Source organism: Carcharodon carcharias, chromosome 17, assembly GCF_017639515.1.
Source record: "Carcharodon carcharias isolate sCarCar2 chromosome 17, sCarCar2.pri, whole genome shotgun sequence".
NCBI lineage: Eukaryota > Metazoa > Chordata > Chondrichthyes > Lamniformes > Lamnidae > Carcharodon > Carcharodon carcharias.
In genome coordinates, this window is record NC_054483.1 from 105252570 (window position 1) to 105278046 (window position 25477).

General features: G+C 44.5%; 1 protein-coding gene across 1 annotated transcript in view; it reads left to right on the forward strand.

The window, feature by feature from the left end:
* The window catches only part of LOC121289696 (slit homolog 1 protein-like), an 810815-nt gene that overhangs the window by 122190 nt on the left and 663148 nt on the right, over window positions 1–25477 (forward strand). Inside the window, exons 8-9 of the mRNA XM_041209320.1 lie at window positions 3753–3916; window positions 9889–10036. Of these exons, the coding sequence (XP_041065254.1) occupies window positions 3753–3916; window positions 9889–10036 (312 nt within the window). The remainder of the gene's footprint in view (window positions 1–3752; window positions 3917–9888; window positions 10037–25477) is intronic.

Genomic DNA, 25477 nt, shown 5'->3' on the forward strand with positions numbered 1-25477 from the left:
CGCTTCGGTCACCATCTTAATGAGCAGAAGATTTTCTGAGAAATTTAAAAAGAATTTATAAATCCATCTTTAAAGCCATTGATTTGAAATTCAATTTGCCCACTTTCAACTCAGCAATCCTTTCTTACTTATATTATCCTAGGGATTTGAAATGTTCAAATCAACTGCTGTAAAGTCAGTAATTGGTCTGACCCACATTGATTAAATATGTAGTTTTTCAAATGGAAATTTAATTTAGACTGTTACAGCCTCCTGTGTGCAGGGTCACTCTCAAAAGCAGGTAAATCCCCAGATGGGAGCACTGCAGAATCTAGTGAACCAAAACCCTTCCTCTTCACTGTCATTGTATAAAACTCTAATTGAGAAAACCACTTGTCACAATCTGATCTGTCCCCTGAGGAACGGTCACAGGACAAGATGTCCTCTGATCAGGTGAATTAGGGTGTATAGTCAGTGCCCATGAAACCCCAGCAAGAGCAGAGCCTTTAGGAGAGGATGAGATCCAAACAGATGAGACTGTGTTTGTGTGTGTGTGTACATATGCGCATGTTTGTCTATGTGTTCTTGTGTGCATTTGCATGCACGCGTACATGTGTGTCTTTATGTGTGTGTGTGTTTGTGAATATGTGTGTGTATGTGTCTATGTGTGCGTGTGTGTGTGTGTATGCGTGTGTGTCTGTATGAGTGTGTGTGTCCGTGTGTGGTGTGTACATGTCTGTGTGTGTGCATGTGTCCGTGTGTGTGTGTGTGTGTGTCTGCGTGTGTATGTCTGTGTGACTGTGCATATCTACGTGTATGCATGTGTATCAGTGGGGATGATTGTGGGAAGGGAGAGGGTGAAGGAATTATTCTTTGCATTTACAGTGTAGTCTTGTCCTGCGTTTTTTTCTTGGACTCCCTTCTAGTCTTTCAACAACGAGACTGACTCTTAGCTCGTTCTCTAACACTCAGCACAAGGTTGTTCACTGGGAGAGGATCAACAATTGCAATGTCAATCTTGCAGTTCTTACAGTGAAGCAATCTACAGGCCAGGAACAATCCCTGTTCAGTCGAGGAGGCTCTCAGTCAATAAACACAAACACTGTTATTGAATAGTACAGTGATTTGAGGAGGGAGAGGGATTCAAAGCAGATGAGGGAGTTGGTTCCATTAAAAAGAATCATGCGACGCTCCACATCTTATATTCACAGCATTGCTAGTCTCCAAAACCTTGTCCAAACATATCATTATTGTCTCTCCCCTTTTCTCTATTTTATTTGATCCTGCTGGAATCAATTCTCCTCCACACTTTCCTCTGTTGTTCCAAGGTGTTAGCTATGTCTCAACCATATGACTCATGTCTCTGGGTCTGGAGATTGTGGATTCAAACTCCATTCCAAAACCCTGAGAACAAAATCCAAACTAAGGGAGTGCTACACTGTCAGAGGTGCAGTCATTCAGCTGAGACACTGAGGTCCCTGTTTACCCTCTCAAGTGGGTATATTTTAAGGAATAGTAGGTCCATTCTTGCTGGTGTCTTGGCCAACATTTATCCCTCAGCCAACAACTAGATGTCAGATGACCTGATCATTTATTTGATTGCTGTTTGTGGGTGATTGCTTTGTGCAAAGTGGCTGTCGCGTTTCCTACAACAGTGACTGTACTTGAAAAGTACTTCATTTCCGGTGATGCACTTTGGGATTTTCTGAGGTTGCGAAAGGTGCTATAGGAATGCAAGACTTTGTACCTTAGCTGCAGAATCCCAGTCCTACACACTCATCCCTCCCTGCCTCAGTATCCTAACCACTTTGAAATGTGCACTTATCTCACTATTTTCTATCCTGAACACACACTTTCCAAAATACTCAAAAATGTGCAGTTCCTTATGTCCTTCAGTCCTACAGTCCACAGGCTTTTTTTTTTAAACACTGAAGCTTAGCATCACTTACATCCTGAATAACCTTGATTTTGTATTTTGACAGTGTCCTGAACCATGGACCTTGATCTTTCACCTTGATTCCACAATCATTAACACAAACCCTCACATAGCAGCGTGCTTTACTGGAAGCAGTAAATTAACCTTGAGGTATTGACAATGCCAGAGGACGTCCCATACTGAGGATGGGTAATTAGTTTCAGAGCTTTGCCTGCGGGGCAGCATGAAGAGGTTGGAAAGCTGACCTAATCATATTATATTGATTTTGCCGTCTCGTAATTTGGTTCACTGGTCTCTCCGGACTTGGCATGCTGCTTGAATCTCCCATCCCCCTTCCTCAGTGTCTGTGACTCTACCAAGACAGTAAGAGCTATAAAACTGCCATGAATAATGAAGTCTGTGCACATACTTACCCTCTCTCTCTAACCAGTACACTGCCAGGAGCAGTCAACTCTCAGCCAGTAAATTACTATTTTTACCTGAAGACATTTATTTTTTCTTAGGGTTCTACAGAAGTAACTAGCAATCCTCTCATCATATACATATATAGATCTAATCATGTCTCTCAATTAGCTCATTAGCTATTCCTGGCGGTATGATTGTTGGCTCAAAGCCTGAGGAGGGGACATCCATTTTAAGTAGCACTTCCTTTCCTGTGATATCACCGAAGCATGTGACATCACCAATTCCTATGACATCACCAAACAATGTCATTACCAATTCCTATGACACCACCAAATCATGTGACATCATCAAATCCCCTGACATCACCAAGTAGTGTTAGCCATGGTTCAGTGGGCTGTACTCTTTCCTCATTGTCAGAAGTTTGATAGTTCTAAAACCCATTCCAGAAGCTAAAAATTCCAAGCTGACACTCCAAGTTCAGTACTGAGGGAGTGCTGCACTGTCAATGGTGCCATCTTTCCAATATGATGTTAAGGCGAGGCCTGTCTGCCTTCTCACCTAGACATCTCCATGGCCCTATTTTGAAAAAGAGCAGAAGAGTTCTTCCTGATGTCTTGGGCTTAAATTTACATCTTAACTAACATCAATAAAAGAAAATAAATTATCTGGTCATTATCATATTGCTGTTTGTGGGATCTTGCTGTGTGCAAGTGGGCTGCAGAATTTTCTACATTACAATATTAGCAATGCTTCATAAGTACCTAATTGGCGATGAAGCACTTTGGAATGTCCTGAGCTTGTGAAAGGCACTATATAAATGTAAGTTTTTCTTTCTTGATATAGTGAGAGAGCAAGTCCAGCATTCATTTTTGCTCCACACCGTCAAAACCCCCACCCCTACCCCCTACCCCGACACCTAAAACACATTCTGGGGTACAGCTCTTTAAGTGCTGCATTGTTTCCAGTGTTGAGCATCTGTTCTGCCTGGTGAGCTGAAGTTGTGGGTTATAGGTGGGCTAATCAACCACAGAATGCATCATATTAGTTAGTCGCCAATTCGTTAGTCTCAATTCTGTCTTCCCATTCACATTTTAGCAGAGATCATTGTTTAGGGAAAAGTGGCCTTTGGGAGTCAAGCCTTCATCTGGAGATGAATGTTGTTGACGTAAAACTGTTTTCCTTTGATAAATCAACCTACAGTGAGGTTGGAGTTTTTAAGCATGGGTTAGAGACACTGACTACTCAGGGGCACTATTGTGGCCCTTTTGTCACACTTGTTACACATTCTGTATTGGGACCTTTCCGAGTGAGAGTGACTATTTAATACCAAATCGGGCACAGTTCCCTGCTTGGTGCCCGCTGGGTGCTGGGCTCAGGCTGCTCAACTCCTACTGGCTGAGCTTCAGCGGTTCTTTGTATTTTTGTCCCTCAGTCGCCTGCACTCCAACCACCTCTACTGCGACTGCCACCTCTCCTGGCTCTCCCAGTGGCTCCGTCAGCGCCCGCAGATCGGGCTCTTCACGCAGTGCACCGCGCCGCCAGACCTCCGTGGGCTCAACGTGGCGGAAATACAGAAGCACGAGTTTTCCTGTACAGGTGAGTGTGGTTTGAATATGTGCTGCGGGCTCGGTGCAAACGGGGCTGCTGGCAGAGCAGCTTTAGCGGGTGTGTAAATGAGGGAGTGGGACCCCAAGCGGAAGTGAGTGCGCAGCTGCAACTGAGCTGGACGTGGTAGCGTTGTGAAATTAAAAACAGAAAACGCTGGAAAATCCCAGCAGGTCCAGCAGCATCCGTGGAGAGAGAAACAGAGTTAACGATTCAAGTTTGTATGACTCTTCTTTAGAGCTTTAAAGAGAGTTGGAAATGTGGTGGAATTTATGCGGTTTAAGAGGGGGTGGAGGAGTGAAGCAAGATTGAAGGTCTGGAATAGGTGGGACTAAGAGGAGCCAGACGGACATTAACTCTGTTTCTTTCTCCACAGATGCTGCCAGACCTGCTGAGATTATCCAGAACTTTCTGTTCTTATTTCCGATTTTTAATTTTGCTTTTATATTATGGTAGCATTGTGGTTCAGTTACTGAATTCATAATCTGGTGGAACATGAATTGGAATGTTACTACAGTAGTTTTAGAATCTGAGCTTGTACATTCACAGAACCGACACTACAAATGGTGGCCATTTGGCCCATTGTGCCCTTACTGGCTCTTTGAAGGGACTATCCAATTAGTCTCATATTCCCTATAGTCTTGCACATTTTTTTTCTTTTCAAGTGTTTATCCAATTCCTTTTTGAAAATTTACTATTGCATCTGCTTCCACCACCCTTTCAGACAGCACGTTCCAGATCATAACTTGCTGTGTAATAAAACTCTCCCCATTCTTCCCTCAGATCTTTTGGTCAATTATGTTAAATCTGCGAACTCAGGTTACTGACCCTCCTGCTACAGGCAACAGTTTCTCTTCATCTACCCTACCAAAACCTTTAAGATTTTTGAACACCCTGTTCAATTCTCCCTTCTGTTTTTGAACACCCTGTTCAATTCTCCCTTCTGTTTTTGAACACCCTGTTCAATTCTCCCTTCTGTGCTCCAAGGAGAACAATCCCAGCTCTTCCAGCTCTCTCCACATAATCGCAGTCCCTCATCCCTATTCTAATTCCAGCAAATCTCCTTTGCACCCTCTCCAAGGCCATTACATCCTTCCTAAAGTGTAGTGCCCAGATTCAGAGACAGTACTCCAGCTGAGGCCGAACCTGTGATTTATAAAGATTTAGCACAGTTAAAAAGAACGAAAGTATAAGTCTGGTAAAAAAGAAAGTGACCATTATGATCATTATAAAAAAACAGCTGTTTCATGAATAACCTTCAGGGAAGGAAACCTATGAAGAGGTCTTGGGGTGCAGTGGGTAATGTCCCTGACTTTGAACCAGAAGCACTGGGTACAAGGCCCACCCCAGGACATGATGACCAAAGAATGTGTGTGCGTAACACGGCCAAACAGGTTGAGGATCAGCCTGTAAATCCCTCCAGCACATGCGAATGGCAGGCGGTAAGAGCAGGAGAGATTCCTGGTCAGCTATGTGATGGAAAGAAAACTGGAGCTTCTGCCAGCACTATCCATAGCTCCAGACTACAACATGCATGTAATAATGTATGTTACCCCAGCAATGCAGACTCCTTGTGGGACTGGTTGGCTGTATTGTCGGTGTGGATCAGATTGGTGCCAATAGCAGGGGGTTTGATCCCTGTTCCGGCTGGACTGGATGCGGGACCTGCCTTCTTGCCCCACTGGTGGTAGAGATCGTAGCACTTTGGGTCGGACCTGCTTTCGGGCAGAGAACTGAAGAAGAAGGAAACTTGCCATTCTTCCCCGGTCTAGTCTATATGTGACTCTGGACCCACATTAATGTTGGATGATTTTAACTGCCCTCTGAAGTGACCTAGCAGGGCAGTCCGTTGTATCAAAAAACTGTCACCCGGGGTTCAAGAAGATGGCCCACCACCACCTTCTCAACTCAACTAAGGATGGGCATTAAAGGAGACCTTACCAGTGATGCCCACACCCCGAGAATAGTTTTTTTTTTAATATGATTCATTCATGGGATGTGGACGTCACTGGCTGGGTCAGCATTTATCACCCAGCCCTAATTGCCCTTGAGAAGTTGGTGGTGAGCTGCCTTCTTGAACCACTGCAGATGAAAAGATGAAAGATTGTGTTGTGTGGGGATGTGTGTGTTTTGGAATGATCAACTTACTTAACTATGTTAAATCTTCAATCGCCATCCATCCCCCACCAGTCTCTCTGCGTAAAGCTCACATGCACATGTGTACACCTACACATAATAGGGATAAAATATATATTCTTCAAGTGTTTTTCTTGTGTGATTGATGATTACTGAGTCCAAATGACAGTCTATAAAGTCTGCCCTTTATATCTCTGCTGGGTGCTGGCCTCAGCTGAACAAATAACAATTCTACTGTCGCTGCACAGAACATGGGGCCTATATTTGGAGACTGATAGTGCACAGCCCATTTTCACCCCATTTCAGTATCTCACATCTTTACTCTGTATCTAACCCCGTCCTGTAACTGTCCTGGGAGTCTTTGATGGGGACAGTTAGAGGGAACTTTAATCTGTATCTAACCCCATGCTGCACCTGTCCTGGGATTGTTTGATGGGGACAGTGTAGAGGGAGATTTACTCTGTATCTAACCCCGTGCTGTACCTGTCCTGGGAGTGTTTGATGGGGACAGTGCAGAGGGAGCTTTACTCTGTATCTAACCCCGTGCTGTACCTGTCCTGGGAGTGTTTGATGGGGAGAGTGTAGAGGGAGCTTTACTCTGTATCTAACCCCATGCTGTACCTGTCCTGGGAGTGTTTGATGGGGACAGTGTAGAGGGAGATTTACTCTGTATCTAACCCTGTGCTATATCAGATGAAGTATGCATATTGGAAATAAGGGCCAATAACCTGTGCTCCACAGTGTTCATTAATAATGTGTTAACCTGGGTGCGGAGAAGTTGAAAACATTACACGTGAATGATAAATGTGGTTACTAAGCAAGGGAGCCCAGTACCTCATTCCGAGTCTGTCCTTCTCTCGTGGCCTTGTTGAGTTCGGCTGCCAGGAGCTGTAACCATTGAGTTAATGCGCCTGGGCTGGGGAAAGCCAAAAAATAAATCCAGTCAGGGTTACTACTCCTGATGGATAACCAGAATGATTTGAATGTCAGTTGGAATTGCATGTGATTCCCCCACAGTTGAATAGTGCAAGAAATTAGGCCACCTGTATGTGGTAGAATTGTGCCCTGGGCATTCGCAACATTATTCAGCAGTTGGAGCCCTTGCTCTCGGAAGAGGAGAGGCAAACATTGGGACGAAAGGTATCATGGCTCTATTTAATAAATGACACTTCTTCTAAATGGTGTGAAATTGTCAGGAAATGGCACTTAGGTTTGACTTCACATATCACATCCACGTTTCTTAATTGAACAAAGTCAGGCCCAGAACGTACGATCCTGAGCACTCACATACCAAGTTGAAAGCACAGGTGAATATGTCAGAATTATTTCAAGGTGACAGGCAGAACAAAGTCAAACTCCCGATGGGTATCATGAGCAGCAGATGAACTTGCTCCTTCAGAGCTCATTACTTCAGCTGTACAAGGTGTTGGCCTGTCTGGCTGGGCCACAGGCCACAGAGAAGCCGACTGACTGAATTCTCAGTTTTAATTGCTCTCTCTCTCTTGCTGCCTCACTCCCTCTGACCGATGCCTGAGATTTACAAGCAGCTAGTGGGTGGTAACCCTTGTAAATAAACCCAGAGGCACAGGTCTCCGGGGAAATAAGGCAACGTGATTTAATTCTAGTTCTGTTTTGAATCGTTGATGCCTTTTGATGGACCCCAGCACATCTATCGGGTTATGGGGGAGGGTGGGATGGAGAGAACTGAGAGAAGGAATGGGATTGTGGCTGGAGTCAAAGGTTAGATCTCTCAACAGAATAAATTAAGAAGGGAAAGCCAAGGACACGTGCCTTGGCAATAAGTGGACAGTGTAAGCAACAAGTGCCGTTAGCAGCTCATGGAGGCTTGATTAAATACAGCTTTCTTCAGACAGCAGCATTTATAACTCGATTGCCAATGCAAATTAATGACCCAGGCTTGACTTTTCTGCAGTAGTTTCATACAACTGCTTGCTGGGCCATTTCAGAGGGCTACTAACAGTCAACCATATTGCTGTGGATCTGGAGTCACATGTAGGCCAGGCCAGCTAAGGAAGGCAGATTTCCTTCCCACTAAGACATGAGTGAACCACAGGGATTTTTAACGGCAACCTGGTAGTTTCATGCTCATCATTACTGAAAGTAGCTTTCTTTAATTCCAGATTTATTAATGAACTGAATTTAAATTCTACCAGCTGCCATGGTGGGATTTGAACTTGTGCTCCTAGAGCATTAACCTGGGCCTCTGGATTCCTAGTCCAGTGACATTACCAGCACTACTTGCTCAAGTGAAACTAGAGAAGAGCAACAAATGGTGACCTTGCCCCCCCTCCATAGCCCCTCACCCACCCCCCCACCCCCATTGTCCACTCAGTCAGTATCTACTATGTACAAAACTATTGAGCCGTATAACATTAGAAGTCTCCAAGCTGCTCATAAAACTGGCAAAATAAACAAACAGTAATTGAAAAACCACTTCAAAAAACCATAATCCTATTAAGTGGTCATAATACTGTCATGCTAAGCAAATTGTCAAACAAAACCACTTAATAAAAATCATAATTCTATTAACTAATCATAAAACTATCAAAATAAACAAACAGACATTCAAAAAGCACTTAAAAAACCATAATCCTATTAAGTGGTCGTAAAACTGTCAAGCTAAACAAACTCACAGTCCTTTTTATAGGTTTATCAACACCCCGTCCTGTGTCGAATTCATTAGTGGCACTTGGAACTCTGACAAGCATTCATAATGAGATTCTAGTGCACAACGGAGTCAATAAAACCTTAAAGCCTTTGGAATCATTGAAAAAGCTCAACTATTTGTTCAAGTTTGAAGCAGAGAAACAGATGTCTGAGCTGCCAGTCAATTAAAAATTTAAATAACAAGGGCCAAATGATATAATCAAATCTGAATATAAATATTATTCAATGTAGAAGAGTACTCTATCCAGTGGATAATGTACTCTAACGCATCTGAAGGCATTTCCACTTAGACAGTGCTGGTCAATTTAGTGGTCACCTACCTTTTAAGAAAAAAAGCCCTATCAATAATTGCTGCATTAAAAACATATTTAACCTATCAAATAGCATTACATTATGACATGTGAAGTTGGCAACACCTTTTGGTCTTATTTGTGAAGTGGTTCCCGACTCCAAAACATGGTTCATGACACATCTGAGCTGGTGCGAACCACATTGCTTCAGAAGCCGGCCCGGCCTCATCAAACTTGCGGAGGGTCTGAAATGCCATGCCAGCAATGCAGCCGGCAGTGTTGGTAATGCTGCATGCAGGCTCACTACCTGCATCTTATCCCATCCCACTAGAATTTGCCAGCGACAGGAATGGGGACGGGAATCCGGAATTGGGCTCTGCCTGCTACGTATTCTGCCGGCCTGGCTCCATTCCAACAGGCAGAGGCATGAAGATCCGGGCCAAGGTCTTTGGGCTGTAGCGTTTTGACAGGGGAGATACTGAGAAGATATTTCCCCCCTGGCTGTGGAATCAAGAACAAGGGGCCACAGTCTCAGCATTTAGGACTGAGATGAGGGGAAGTTTCTTCACTCATAGGGTTGTGAATCTTTGGAATTCCCTTACTCCAGAGAGCTGTGGATGGTCAGTCACTGAGCATGTTCAAGACTAAGATCATTAGATTTATGGATGCTAAGGGAATTAAGGGATATGGGGATAGGGTGGGAAGGTGGAGTTGTGGTAGAAGAAAAGCCCCGATCTTATTGAAATGTGGATCAGGCTGGAGGGGCTGAATGGCCCCCTCCTGATTCTGTTTTGTACGTTCTCGTGTCTGGCAGAGCTCACTTTTTATTCTTCGCTTCTTCTGCTGCAGGTTATTCGGACAGCTCTCGGTCCCAGTCCTGTGGCTTGGCTTCTGGTTCATGTCCTGCCGTGTGCACATGCAGCAACAGCATCGTCGACTGTCGGGGAAAGGGCTTGACCGCCATTCCCGCCAATCTCCCCGAGACCATCACCGAAATGTGAGTACCAAAGGCACGCGTGGAAAGACCTGGGCTGTCTGCCTTTCATCACTTTGGAAATGTCCGATTCACGTTTGTGTCCCGGGGCCAACATTTATCCCTCGACCAATGTCACCAAAAAAAAAAAAATTATGGGTCAGCGCTCTTATTTGTGGGATCTTGCTGTGTGCAAGTTGGCTGCCATGTTTTCCTGCATCTTAACAACGACCACACATCAAAAGCATTTCATTGACTGTAAAAGTACTTTGGGATGTCCTGGGGACATTATAGAAATTCAAGTCTATCTATTCCCCTTTATGTAACTCCAGCAACGCAATATTGCTCAGTCAGGTTAAATAACTGCCAAGTCCCACAGGCTAACAAAGCCTTCTGATTCAATCGGATTCTCTGTCTATGCAGAGCTGGTTCACACACCTCAGAGTTTATGGGTTTGAGAGACTTGAGCGCATAATCTGGGCTGGCATTTTGGTGCAGTACTGAGGGAGTCTTGCCCTGTCAGAGGTGTTGTCTTTCAGATGAGTTGTTCAAAGGAGGCTTCGTGTACCCTCGCAGGTGAATGTTAAACGTTCTTGTGTCACTACTTCGAAGGATTCTCCGACCAATATTTATCCCTCAGCTGATACCTTTAAAACAAAACAGATTATCTGGTCATTGTCACTTCAAAGCAGTCGGACTTCATTGGCTAAGAAGCGCCTTGTGACATCCAGAGGCCATGAAAGGCACTATATAAATGCAAATCTTTATTTTTTCTCATTGTAGCTGGCATGTGTGCTGTTGGCCTCAGTGCTACAGGGTGGGAGGGGAGGTGTGAGCAAAGACACCCCACAGGGAGTGGTACCTGATCACTATCGGAGAGTTATGAGTATGTGGAAGTTGGCAGAGGACAGAATCAGGCTTGGGGGAGGCCTTACATGGTTGAATAGCCAATATATGTGCCTTTATACTTTTTGCCTTATTCATTCATGGGATATGGGTGCCACTGGCAAGGCCAGAATTTGTTGCCCGTTCCTAGTTGCCCTTAAGAAGGTAGTGGTGAGCTGCCTTCTTGAACCGCTGCAGTCCATGCGGTGTAGGTACACCTACAGTGCTGTTAGGGAGGGAGTTCCAACATTTTGACCCAGCGAAGGAATGATGATATATTTCCAAGTCAGGATGGTGAGTAGCTTGGAGGGGAACTTCCAGGTGGTAGTGTTCCCATGTGTCTGCTGCCCTTGTCCATCTAGATGATAGATGTTGTGTGACAGAAGCATTTAGCCTTGAGGACCAGATCCACAGAACCTCCATCATGTAAGAATCATTTTTGCATCAATCTCTGTTGCACATCTATTTGTTTTTAAAAGAAAAATAATAATTATGTAAGAACTCAATGTGAATTTGCTCAGTGTGTGTGGGTGGCATAAACAGGACTTGCTTCAGAACCACCTAATAGCTCCAAGGACCCCTGTGGTTTACCTCTGCTGATTGCCTGCTGCATATGTTTTTTTTCTTTCCTTGTGCATTGCAGACTGTTGAGAAATGTGCCAATTTCATTTCCCTATAAAGAAGTGAATCACGCTCTCTCAGACAGCTCTGGAGCAAATACTGAATGTCTTCTGTCATGTTCAAATGTTCTGTGTTTGATTATGTGTATCTGTTTACTATTGATGCTCACTGTGCTTGATTAGTTAAGCTTGGGTGTGGACTCAGAGCAAAGTATGCAAATCTGTAGAAAGAGGTGGAAGTTAGTGCTAGAAATATGGAACAGACATTTTAAAGCACTGTAAATAAAACCTGTAACACACATGGAAACTAGTGTCATCTCTGCATAGCTCCAAGATATAAAATATATAACGCCCTCCTGGCCTTTATGGCTCAACTGCCTTTAGTCAGCTGCAGCTTGCCAACATTGTTCAAATGGGCACAGCTCATGGAACTACAAGGCCCTCCAATCTGGTCCCCGGTCCAGTCTCCAATCAGTGCAGAGTTACATTCTCAGATTGTGATCAGAAACAGGACCCCACTCCACAATCCCCTGACACTGAGGCCAACTACAGATTCATCTGCTAAGATGAGAGAACGTAAGGTCATAAGAAACAGGAGTAGGAGCAAGTCATTCGGCCCCTTAAGCCTCCTCCGCCATTCAATAAAATCATGCTCGGATTGTGGCCCTAACTCCACTTGTCGCTCATTGAAATAAAGCCTTTCACAAGGAGCCGAGGCAGGGAATATGAGCTGGCGGGAAGATCTATGCATTCTTACTTGCATGGACTCAATGGGCTGAATGGCCTCCTTCTGTGCCATAATGACTCTGTGACATCTTTTGAATTCTCTATCCCAGAGAGCTGTGGATACTTAGTCAATTGAATTAAGGGACATGGGGAAACTGTGGGAAGGTGGAGTTGAGATTAAAGATCAATCATGATCTTATTGAATGGTGAGTGGGCTGGAGGGCCTGAATGGCCTACTCCAACTCCTACTTAAGAAATAGCAGTGGGAGTAGACCATACGGCCCTCCAAGGTTATTCCAATGTTCAATGAGATCATCACTGAAGTTTCAGCTCCACTTACCTGTCCTACTTATGTTCTTAGTATGTAGCGAGGGAAAGGGAGGGAGACCGGACATCCCACAGTCCCACAAGGAGAGAGTTTGTTAGAGCAGCTGTGTGTGTGGGGGAGACTTGTGTGCAAGTTATTCACAGGGGGTCCATAGCTCAGAGAGGACAAAGGATTCATCAACTGCTGGTAACATATGTCTGACACACAAAATTTAATCGAGGTGTTCAAAATTATTGAAGGTGTTCTCACAGAGCAGGCAGGGAGAAAATGTTTCCAGTGGCAGGACGGTCTGTAACCAGAGGATACACATTTAAGTTAATTGGCAAAAGAACCAGAGTGGGAGAACGAGGAGAATCTGTTTTTATACAGCGAGTTGTTGTGATCTGGAATGCACTGTCTTTAAGCATGGTGGAAGCAAAGTGACTTTCAACAGGGATGTAAAAAAATACTTAAGGAAAGAATTTGTAGGGGAAAATATGGGGAAAGAGCAGGGCAGTGGGACGAATTGGATAGCTCTTTCAGAAATGGGCTGAATGGCCTCCTTCCGTGCTGTAAGATCCTATGATTCTAACTGGTTCCAGCCTAAATATTTATTGAGTTCAATTCACAACTAACAACTTTGATGCTATTGGTTCAGTACCAACAGCATCCATTAAACTACCTTATCCATCATATCTAACACACCTGGCTGTAAACGGGCAAAATGTCACCTGCCTGGACAATCAAAGGGCCAGCAAATGGACCTGATTTCTTCCCATTTCTGACCCCAGAAAAACAGGCAGAGGATGTTGAGTGACTGAGTAACAACATGCTCAGCTGCAGGCTGCCATTATTGAACAACTTTGTTTACACCTCCCCAATAGAGAGAGCAGCAGAGAGGGGAAGAAACAAAATGCTCAGATCTTGTCATATACTACACTCCCTCCCTATTTCTAAAAAAAACTTGTACATTATAATGGAAAATGTACATAATTTCCAAGAATATAATGGGTTGTAACTTCCGAACTCCCGATCATCATATTTGGGGGCTGAGGGGGGGGAGGTGGGGTTGGTGGGTTGGGGGGTGGAGTACTCCACAGATGCTCTGGGGAATCCCCTTTGGAAGTTCCCAGGTAAGGTTTACATGGCAATCACCCAGAAGTGCAAACTTCCCCTGGGAAATTGCCCTGCACTGATGAACCATCTGAAAAAGTGATTTAAATTGCAAACTTTGGACGGTTCTGACTGGGTTACACCAATAGTTACGCAGGACAAGTTAAAGAACTAAAACCTCTTCAACTTCTGGGTAACTATTGCACAGACCCAAACCGACCCCCACAGGACTCCCCTCCGTGCCCCCGAACCCCCACGGGGCTTCCTCCCGCACACCAACTATTCCCCTCAAGGGGTCCTTCCACACCCCCGCCACTGCCAAACCCGACCCCCCAATCCCTCCCAGCCCATCCAGGCCTCACCCGCTAACCCCCCACCCACCTCAGGCCTGACCAGACCCAACACGATCCGACCTGACATCCCCACCCCACCCCGCCCCATCACCCCAGTGACCCCGTTGGCGTCGGGTGTCATGGTAGCATCAACAGATAATATGGTGAGAAGGCGAAAAATCGCTTTTTCCCCGCCGTGAAACCAGTTTGCGATCGTCCGCTCCGCCCGTCAATAGCCACATGTCAGGAACTTAATTTCAATATTTTAGCATCTCATTATAAGCCCTGCTCACCAGAATCATTCCCCACCCCCCCACCCCACACTGGATCATCCAATCATGACGACGTGTTTCACAACTGTACATAAGCGACGTGTACCTGGTGGGCTGCACTTCACTCGGGACTTTGAGGTTTGTTTTTCCACCTTGCTTCGGGCAGCGCTCATGGTCATCAGCGCCAGGCTTCGCAGGCAGCACCACATCACCTTTAGGGGGGCTCACGGGCAGGTGTCTACCTACCAGACCAGCCAAAAGGAGGGGGTGGCTTTTAGATGGCTGCAGGGCTGGGGTTTGCTTGGGGAAAGGGGAGAAGTGGCTTCAGGCAAGGGAAGGAGCTGCAGGGGGAGGGCTGTACTGGGGAAGGGGGGGTATCCCAGGGTGTATGTGGGGGCCACATGTTGTTCTGTGCAAGTGGCCTCAAGATGGTGAGGGCTAAGGAGGCAGTCTCCAGAGGAGATGAGGCCAGATGGAGATGTGAGGTATGTGTGTGAGAATGGGTGGTGATGTCTCTTGAGGTGGCAGTGAATGAGATGCCAATGAGTCTGTGATGGGCTTGTGAATGTGTGAATTTAGAGTGTTGAAATGGTTACCTTACCCTGGCAGCACGGATGAGATCATTCATCCGTTTTCTGCACTGGATGGCCAACCTCTAGTGTGCAGCAATGTCACTGACCACCTCTGCCAACGCCTCCCAAGCTGGAGTGGTGAGACTGATGGGCCTCCTGAGGCCAGAGTGGGGGTAGAGGACATTGCAGCGGGCCTTCATGGCGTCCAGAAGGCATCTCAGAGATGGGTTACTGAATTGGGGTGCTGCACTCTTCTTGGTTTTTGGGGCCATGTCTTCACTGGAGCATTATGACTAAATCAATAACAACAAGACTTGAAATTTTACAGGCTGGGTTGCTTATTTGTTTTTACTGTAATCACAATTCTAAAATATATATGGCTGATATTTCCAGAATAATTTACATGTAAAACAAATGTTTTTCCATAATGTCAGTATGTGTTTAACAAAAGTATCGTCATTTGACAAGGGTTAATGAAAAGAATGACCTATTTTTTTTTCCTTACTACCTACTTTCAATTAACCTTTCTGGTTTCTTTCCCATTCTGGCTGGGTATCTCCTTCCATTTCCATTAGTTTGGCTCTGCCCTCACAACATCTCTGACTGTGTCAAACACGAGCTTTGACTACCAACTCCACTTTATAGATGGGACTGTGACATTGATTAATTTGCCTTAATCAAAGACCCTGACTCACATTGCTCTGCCACTGAATTCTATAATACCAACAAACTTTCAGTTTCTTTGTAACTTTCACTTTTTTGCTGACTTTCACTTGGGCTGTAGGAGGGATTTGAACTATAGGAGGTTTCTCACGCTCTCCCTTTGTCAGAGTACCTCTTTCAAGCAAATTGCCCTTGAACTAAGTGGCTTTCTAGGCCATTTCAGAATCAACCATATTGATGCAGATCTGGAGTCGCATGTAGGCCAGACTAGGTAAGGACAGCAGATTTCTCTCCCTAAAGGACAATAGTGAACCAGATGGGTTCTCTCCAATCTTTACTAGATATGTGAATGCACCTAGTCCCTTTACAACAACTTCAAACACATACTTCTCCTTATCACCTCAATGGTTTTTAACCATGACCTTCTGAACAGCACTGAACTCTCTAAGCCTTGTGTATCATGACTCACCTTCACTTTGAATGGCTTTCCCTTACTTTGGTGTTCACGTCAGGCTTTAGCAAACCAAACCTTGTCCTAGGAGTGTGTTTAAACACTAACACATAAGGTGAACATGATATTGTAGACCTTGGGGTTATTCCGTAAGAGAACAGAAAATTGTCCAGCCTGTGTCAAAGAGAAACATGTGGAAATTACTCCCTGGCTTGTCACCCAGCAAATGCTTCCACAAAGACCTCTTTGCAACCCGGACAGTTCTTTCTGCAGCACCATTCGATGTTGGGTGATATGTCAACATTAGAGTGTGTTTGATTCCAATCTTACTCAGAAATATTTCAAACTCTTCTGACGTAAACTGTGGACCAGCATCTGAAGCCAACACTTCTGGTAACCAATAAATTGCAAACCAACTTTTCAAAACTTCAAGAGTTTTGGCACTATTTTGGCATTGTCTCTAGGGAAAACAGTGGTGTAGTCACTGGACTAATAGTCCAGAGGCCCAGGCTAATGTTTGGGGGACCTAGGTTCAAATCCCATCACGGCAGCTGGTGGAACTTCAATTCAATTAATAAAATCTGAAATTCAAAGTCTCAGTAATGGTGACCATGACAACTATCATCAATAGTTATAAAAACCCATCTGGTTCACTAATGTCCTTTAGGGAATGAAATCTGCCGTCCTTATCTGGTCTGACCTACATGTGACTCCAGATCCACATCAATGTGGTTGACTCTGAAATGGCCTAGAAAGCCACTCAGTTCAAGGGCAATTACGGATGGGCAACAAATGTAGGCCTTGCCAGTGATGCTCACATCCTGTGAAAGGATAAAGAGAAAAAAACCTGCTGGAATTGGCCATAGACTCAACATTTATCCACTTGCTATAACTGTCAACTAAAACAAGGTGCTCTTTCTCTTTCACTTCAAAGAAATCAACATGTGCTCATTTCCACAGTTTTCTTGTGTTTGACCATTGAACAAAAGGAACTTTGCCTGGATCATTTCTCATTCTGATACACACGTCACAACTTTACACCAACTTTTCGATATCTCTATCTATCTATGGATACCAAAGAAAGCTTTTTACTCTTATTTTCGTACAGACTATCCCTGTGTGCTCTTGATGATGTTCCACTAACAATCTCTTTCTAAACCTTTGTGGAATAATGACTCTTAAACCCTATAGGTGACAGCCTTGAAATACACTCAGGTCATTTCTATGTGTGAAACACTCCTGCAATTTCTCATCATCACACTCTTTAGGCCAGCGATTTGTGACATAATCGAGCACTTTACTGAGCAGCACATCCTTGCGAGTTTCTTCACTAATTTCTCTGGCAGACACTGGCATGTCATTTGGGTGTGTAAAGTAATTCACAAGTATCTCAGTGGCTAAAAATGAATCAGTTTTCGCAGGAAATCTCTAAAGAATGTCCGCATTTGCACGATCTGCTGCTTTACGATATTTAATATCGTACTGATGGCTAATTTTATCATTTGGTGCCCCTTGCTCAAAGACCACTTTGTGCTCTCTTAGCACTTCCTCAATGACAGACATACTCCTACTGATTCCTGCTGTAAATAACACGGCTCAGTTTAACCATACTTCCTCATGCCAATTTCTTCCCATCAGGGAGATCTTGTCCCTCCTACCACTGCCAATGACGAGTAATAGGATGTATCATCATATTCCACCCTAACACTAACTTCACCTAACACTGGAATACTGTTATTGGAATAACCAGTCAGTTTTACACCAGTTTAGAGTAAACCAATGTGACTTAGGGATTTCGTGTATTCTCCTCCTGAGGTAACAGACACGACTGCAGCTGGATCAGCGACAAAAGCAAGTTGTGAATCTCTGACTTTCATTTCGGCCATTGGGAGCTGGAATTATATCTTCAGTCCTATTAAACTCATCATCCATGTGACGTTTTTCTTGCTCTCTGGCTGGGTACAAGGCTTGATCATCCCGCTCAATAACATAATTTCTATTTCCACATCTAGCATATACACATTGGAGGGATTCCCAGGTTCCTGTACTAGCTTTAGATCTACTGTGGCCTCAACCTGGAGCTTTATCACGACCTGGAACGTTACTGTTTCCTCTACTCCTGCATGCTATCTGGATGTGACTGACTTTCCCATAGACTGCAAATGGGGGCATTTAAATGGTTAGTGACTACCATGGCAACAGAAGCATCTAAATTTCTGATTCTTGTGACTGCTTCATTCTTAATTACACCAGTCCTCCTTGTTAGGGTTAAATTCCCCCATTGTCTTCAAATATGTCCTCAGCACCATTTTTCTCAATTATGTACCGTGCTGACTCGATCACTGTGTACCTCAATACGATGTGCCCATGCAGCAATCTTTCAAATTACTCAAACTTCCTCCAAATCAACTTTAGGAGTTCTGAAACATGTGTCACAATGTTCCCCAGCCCTTAATGTCTCAAATGAAACGTAAAAGAAAATTCCATCCCAGTCTCGCCACCATCTTCCTGTTGTGTATAGCACTGAGTGTGACTAGCACAAGCTCAGCTGCAGGTGGCCAATATTGAGCAACTTTATCTACATCTCCCCAGCAGAGAGGGCAGTGTAACAAAATGCTCAAATCTTGCAATGTGCTTTAGCGGGACGCCAAAGAACAGACTTCCCGGGTGGGAAATGGAGATAGAGCCCTTGGACCTCTTTTAATAAACTGCTGGAATGTATAATGAGGGACTGCTGGCTCTTCCTGTCACATAGCCAATAGCATCTGCGTCTACCTTCTAAGTTACATTGCATCTGCAGCACAGAAACAAGCCATTTGGCCCAACTGGTCCATGCTCATATTTATGAGCATAATTTCATGATTATGATTATGATTCATGATTATGAACCTCCTCCCACCCTTCTTCTCTCTCTCTCTTCATTTAGTGTTCTCATTATCCAAGGGTTGATAAGACCTATCTCAGCCGAGAGGGGGATTGAACATGTCCAGTCAGGGTTATCAGGCGCCAGGCTCCAGTTAACCCACCCTACCCATCCTGCTTTGCCTCGCACCATCAGCACATCCTTCTATTCCTTTCTCTCTCATGAGTTTATTTAGCTTCCCCTTAAATACATCTGTCATATTCCCTGCAAATACTCCCTGTGATAGTGAGTTCCATATTCTCACCACTCTCTGGGTAAAGAAGATTCTCCTGAATTCCCTGTTGGATTTATTAGTGACTATCTTATATTCATAGCCCCTAATTCTGATCTCACCTGCAAGTGGAAAGGTCTACTTTACGTCTGCCATATCAAATCCATTCATGGTCTTAAAGCCGTCCATTAGATCACCCTTCAGCTTTCTCTTTCCTAGTGAATAGAGCCCCAGCCTGTTTAATCTATCCTAATAGGCGTAACCTCAGTTCTGGTATCATTCATATCTAGAGTACTGTGTACATTGCCTTTAGAAAGCCTTTGGATGGAGCACAGTGCAGGTTCACCAGAATGTTGCCAGGGCTCCAAGGGTTAGATTATGAGGAAAAATTACAGAAACTAGGCTTGTATTCCCTCTGGAGGCTGACTGTTTGGAAGGGCATTGGAAAAGAGGAGAAGGGGCAACTGCGACTGAGACTGCCATGCTAGAGTGGGGCTCCTGACCGTCGCCAGACAATGTTTAATACAGAGTTGACCACCATGGCGCCAACCATCAGCGTACAAGGTGAAAGGCTGTCACAGAATTCCTTGGAATATAGAAAGTTAAGGCTTTTAGAAGTTTGAAAGGAATTGATGTGGAGAGAAATCTTTTCCACCAGTGGGGCACAAAGAGACATAACCTTAAAGTCAGAGCTAAGCCAACCAGGAGAGGAGCTAGCAAACACTCCTCCACACACAGAGGGGTAGATACGTGGAACTCTCTCACAAATAGCAGTAGATCATTTTACATCTGAGATTGATAGGTTGTCGCTAAACAAGGGGGTTAAGGGAAATGGAGCCAAGAAGGTCAGATGGAGTTAAATTAGAGATCAACCATGATCTCATTGAACGCTGGAACATTCTCGAAAGGCTGAGTGCAGCGTGCGCAGGAAGAATAGATTCCCAAAGCTCTCCACCAAAGGAGCTTTCCTCAAACTAAATGCCCCATCATGCTCAATTGACACTCCATCCACCGCCTGCAACATGAAGCTGCCTACCTCAAGGAGAACAGGCATGGGCAGGTCACGAATCACAATGCCCGGTCCCAAAAACAGATTTGTTAGCCGTTGATGTTTACCTCCAGCTGGGAGGAGGTGGGAGAATGTGAGGGCGGGGAAGGGGATGCAATAAAAGTGAGACAGGGGATGCGGTTCTGAGCTTTCCTTAAGAGTCAACCCCTACAGAAAAAGGTAAAACCGAAAAAGGTAAAGCGACAGGAGGATGTTTTAACCTTATGAAGGAGGTCAGACCTATTCCCAGACCTGAGCTGGAATTGCTACACAATCTCGGGAATACGCAGGGAATTTTCCCAATGCCCCAGTGCAACCGGATAGGAAACAGACAGAAAAATGGAAATGTGCAATTTTGAAAATTTATTTTTCAGTTTTAAGTGTGTGAGTTCCAGAGAAATCCTGATGGATATTTTTCCAGGATTTTCTTTCATTATACGTAAAGTACAACTCCAGAAATGTGGATCCAATCAAAACAGGTCTCGTATGGATCCAGTTAGCACTCTGGGCTCTTCCTGTATTTTCTAATGCAAGACTCTAATGAGCCACAAATGTTGGAGACACTCGTTATATTGGCTGTGTTATGGCCAGGAAAGTGGTAAATTAATGGATACCCAGGAGTGAGTTACAGACTGGAATCTAATCGAAGGGTTCAGCGGGGTTTATATATAGACTAACAGCGACCCGGGAGTGAGTTACAGACTGGAATCTAATCGAGGGGTTTGGGGCGGTTTATATATAGAATAATAGATAACCGGGAGTGGGTTACAGACTGGAATCTATTCGGGGGGTTCAGGTAGTTTATATACAGAATAACAGATACCTGGGAGTGAGTTACAGACTGGAATCTAATCGAGGGGTTTGGGAGGGTTTATATATATAACAGATACCCAGGAATGAGTAACAGACTGGAATCTAATAGAGTGGTTTGGGGGGTTTATATGTAGAATAACAGCTACCCAGGAGTGAGTTACAGACTGGAATCTAATTGGGGGGTTCGGGGGGTTTATATATAGAATAACAGCTACCCAGGAGTGAGTTACAGACTGGAATTTAAATGACGAGTTCGGGGGCTTTATATATAGAATAACAGCTACCCAGGAGTGAGTTACAGACTGGAATCTAATCGAGGGGTTCGGGGGGTTTATATATAGAATAACAGCTACCCAGGAGTGAGTTACAGACTGGAATCTAATTGAGGGGTTCGGGGGGTTTATATATAGAATAACAGCTACCCAGGAGTGAGTTACAGACTGGAATTTAAATGAGGGGTTCGGGGGGTTTATATATAGAATAACAGCTACCCAGGAGTGAGTTACAGACTGGAATCTAATCGAGGGGTTCGGGTGATTTATTTACAATAACAGGTACCTGGGAGTGAGTTACAGACTGGGACAACTTTTTCCTATTTTGTAAGTGTCTCTGTAAATGTCTCTGAGTAGTTAGTGCTGAACATACCAATGGGTAAAGAGTAATGAAAATAATAAAGCAAATGATGAAACAGAGTTTAGTTGAGATTGTGGTTTAAAGTTTTGCTGTCACATAAATGAGGTTAGACTAAGAATGTGTGCAAGAAACAGAAAGCTTATGGAAGTTGTGTATTTTAAGTCCAGGGAGCGCAAATGAGGAAAATTCAGAGGAAAAGTGATTGAATCTGCATTGGGAAAATTGAGGGCGGATTTCAAACGTTGCTAAAGAGAGAGAGAGAGATTGGAAGCTAGAGGTTGAACCTTTCTTACATACTGTCCAAGAGCACAAAGAGGTGATTGATGAGTGTTCACAGATAAACGGAGCAAGATATAGGTTTTGGATGGACTTGAGCTTCTAAAGGCAGATAGGTGTTGCTGAGGAGATAAGAAGCTTTTAACATGGAAGAGGGAAATTAGCATTTTGAAGGCAGCTTCCATGAGGGGAGATAGTGAGGTAAGTATCGTCAGCAGATAATGGAACAAGCATGCAGCCCTTGATGTTAGAGAGGAAGAGACTATTGTTTGGACTGGCAAGAAATGTGAGGAAATTCTTCCTTTGAAGAATTGTCAGCCGATAGGTTTTTATTGGGTTCAGGAATGGAAAAATTCCTGCATTTCGAAGCTATTTCACCATGATTGAGTGTGACATCAGCTCTTGGTGGTGGGGTAACAAACTGATGGAGAAAACTGATGAAAATTAGATAGAGCTTATAGGAAGCAGAGAAGGCCCACTAGACCCAGCTACTTTCTTCCTCCCTACTTCATAGATCAACCACCACCACCCAGATTCTCACCATAATCCTGAAATCCACCAATCCTCCATCTCACCACAGTCTTCAATTTTGAAGAAGAAGGGTCATACGGACTCGAAATCTTAACTCTTGTTTGTCTCTCCTCAGATGCTGCCAGACCTGCTGAATTTACCCAGCATTTTCTGTTTTTATTTCAGATTTCCAGAATCCAGAATATTTTGCTTTTATCTTACTTCAATTTTGATCTTCGCACTGTTTTGCCATATTTTCTATTCCCCACCCTCCCACCGTCTCTCCATATCCTCAACTCCTTCTCTGCCATTTTTTTTGGTGAAAATGGTCGGTGCCGACATTGCTAAAATGGATTTAATGGCAGCTCCCCCTTGCTGACCTGAGTGAGGAGTTACAGGGTTCAAACCCCTCTCCCGGTCAACTCTGGTCTGAATTCTGGGTTGAGAATCAGATACTTGTGTCTTGTGATTCACGTGGGTCGGTGAAACCTTCCCCTCACATTGACTAACCCCAGAGGATGGTATAAAGATGGTGAAGGCAGTGGAAGGAGTGTTCACATTGCAGCCTGTCAGGCCTTTAATCAGCTATGAATACCCCCACAACTTCAATCTGCTCAAAGGCAGAAAAAACATCCAAATTGAACAATTTTAATTTATGTGATGTGAGTGTCGCCGGCTAAGCCAATAATTATTGCCCATCTTTAGTTGCCTTTGAGAAGGTGGTGGTGAGCTGCCTTCTTGAACCGCTGCAGTCCCTGTGGTGTAGATCTACAGTGCTGATAGGGAGAGAGTGCCAGGATTTTTGACCCAGCGGCAGTGAAGGAACATATTTCCAAGTCAGGATGGTGAGTGGCTTGGAGGGGAACTTCCAGGTGGTTGTGTCCCCATGTGTCTGATGCCCTTGCCCTTCTAGATGGTAGACGTTGCAGGTTTGGAAGGTACTGTTGAAAGAGCCTTGGTGAGTTGCTGCAGTGCATCTTGTAATTGGTAATTTGCCTCCATCAATGGTGTCAATCAAACCTTGGAAGCTTTAATTAAGTTTCCAAAGCAAGCAGTTTCAAAGTCCTTATTTCTCAATCCTCCCCACCACTGCCTGAATCATCTTCCCTTTTCACACCTGCTCTTTCACGGCTGCTAGGGTGTGGCTTCCAAGGATACCAAGGGGATCAGTCAAGCTCCAGGCACTGCGCGTTGCTCAGGCTCATGTCACAGCATGATGGAGCATCTTCAGAAGTTGATAGGGGAAGATTAGGAGGGCAAAAATCAGCTCTCAGTTTTGATACAGAGGACGAATACATTTATATTTATATAGCACCTGTCACAACCTCAGGGTATCCTAAAAGTTTTCACAGCCAAGGAAGTATTTTGGAGGTTTAGTCACTGTTGTAATGTAGGAAACATGACAGCTAACATGTGAACAGCAAGCTCCCACAGGCACCAATGTGGTAATGACCACATAATCTGTTTGTGTGATTTTGATTGAGGAATAAATATTGGCCAGGACACCAGGGAGAACTCTCCTGCTCTTCTTCGAAGCAGTGCCATGGGATTTTTTACGTCCACTGAGAGGGAAGATGGGATTTTGGTTTAAGGTCTTATCTGAGAGACAGCATTTTTGACAGTGCAGCACTCCTTCAGTATCACACTAGAGTGTCAGCCCAGATTTTGTGCTGAAGTCCCAAGACTTGAACCCACGACCTTCTGATACAGGAGTGGGAGTGGATCCCCACTGAGCAGTGGCTGACACTGTGATGTGCATCAAATTAATCCAGTCCTTGGGGTCCACTGTTGCGATATATTTTGCTTGGTCATTATAGAGAAGCGCGTCTGGAGGTTCAAGTCTAAACCATTAACGTAGAGTCCGGACTGACGCTAAGTGGTCACTTGAGCAGGTGCTCTCTGCATGAAATCCGTTCAGAATCATTAACATTCTATTAGCTTTGCTAGTTATTGTAAGCAGGTGGCCTGTTTGTAACATGGCTCCACTCTGAATGGCTAACGCATCACTGGGGCTGACTTTAATTGGTCGCTGCGGATGGCTGATCTCTGAAGGCACTCTCAACACTGTGATTACCACAACCCATCAAGCTCCCTTCACCAACAAAACCATTTCCAGCTCATCTGCTTCTCATATTGGTGGGAACTTGGGAGTTTAGTTTGTTTCTGTCCAAGGCGTGGGCTCACACATGTTTCCAATCCCGTGTGGTTTTATATATATATATAATCGAGGAAAGTGCAGTGAAGTCATGTTTAGCGTTCTGGTTTCGCATGGTGCCAGGAAATGATGGATTGGAAATTGGCCGCCGTGGTCCCCTTCCATCAGTCAAATAGTCCACCAGCAACTGACTATCCTGTCCTCTGGCTGCTGTAACACCTGTGAGTAGTCAATGTGAGTTATTCGACTGTGGGTGCATCACGCTCAAGCCTTATCCTGTCTTGGAGAAACACATGTATTTGCAGAGAGGAGTAAAGATCAGAAGTAAAGATTCTTCGCCTCCCTGCATCAAGAATATTCATGATAGTTAGAGCTCCCTCTATTACTAACCCCCCCCTCCCCCCCAACTCATCTCCTCCTTTATGACACTGCTTAAAACGTACTTCTTTGACCAAGCTTCTGGTCACCTATCCTACTGTCTAGGAGGTCTTGTGGCACAGTGGCTAGTATCCCTGCCTATGAACTAGAATCTCCAGATTCGGGTCCTGCCCCAGGATTTGATGGCGAAGGAAGGTATGTTCATAATGTGGTCAAACAGGTTAATTATCAATCTGCAAATTCTTCCAACACATGCCAATGGCAGGCGGTAAGAGCAGGAGAGATTCCTGGTCAGTCATGCGATGGAAAGAATACTGGAGCCTCTACCATCACTATCCATAGCTGCAAACTGCAACATGCCTGTAAAAGTACAGGTTGCCATAGCAACTCGGACTCCCTGAGTGAACTGTAATAAGCCACCACCTGGTAGCTCTTTATGTGGTCAGTGTCAAATTCTTCTCTCCTGTGAAGCACCTTGAGACTCTTTACTATGGGTGAATCGTCCGGTCCCATTGGTGGCAGGCGTCATGGTGGGTGGGGGGAGTACAATTCGTCATGAGGGCCCGGAAGTCAGTTT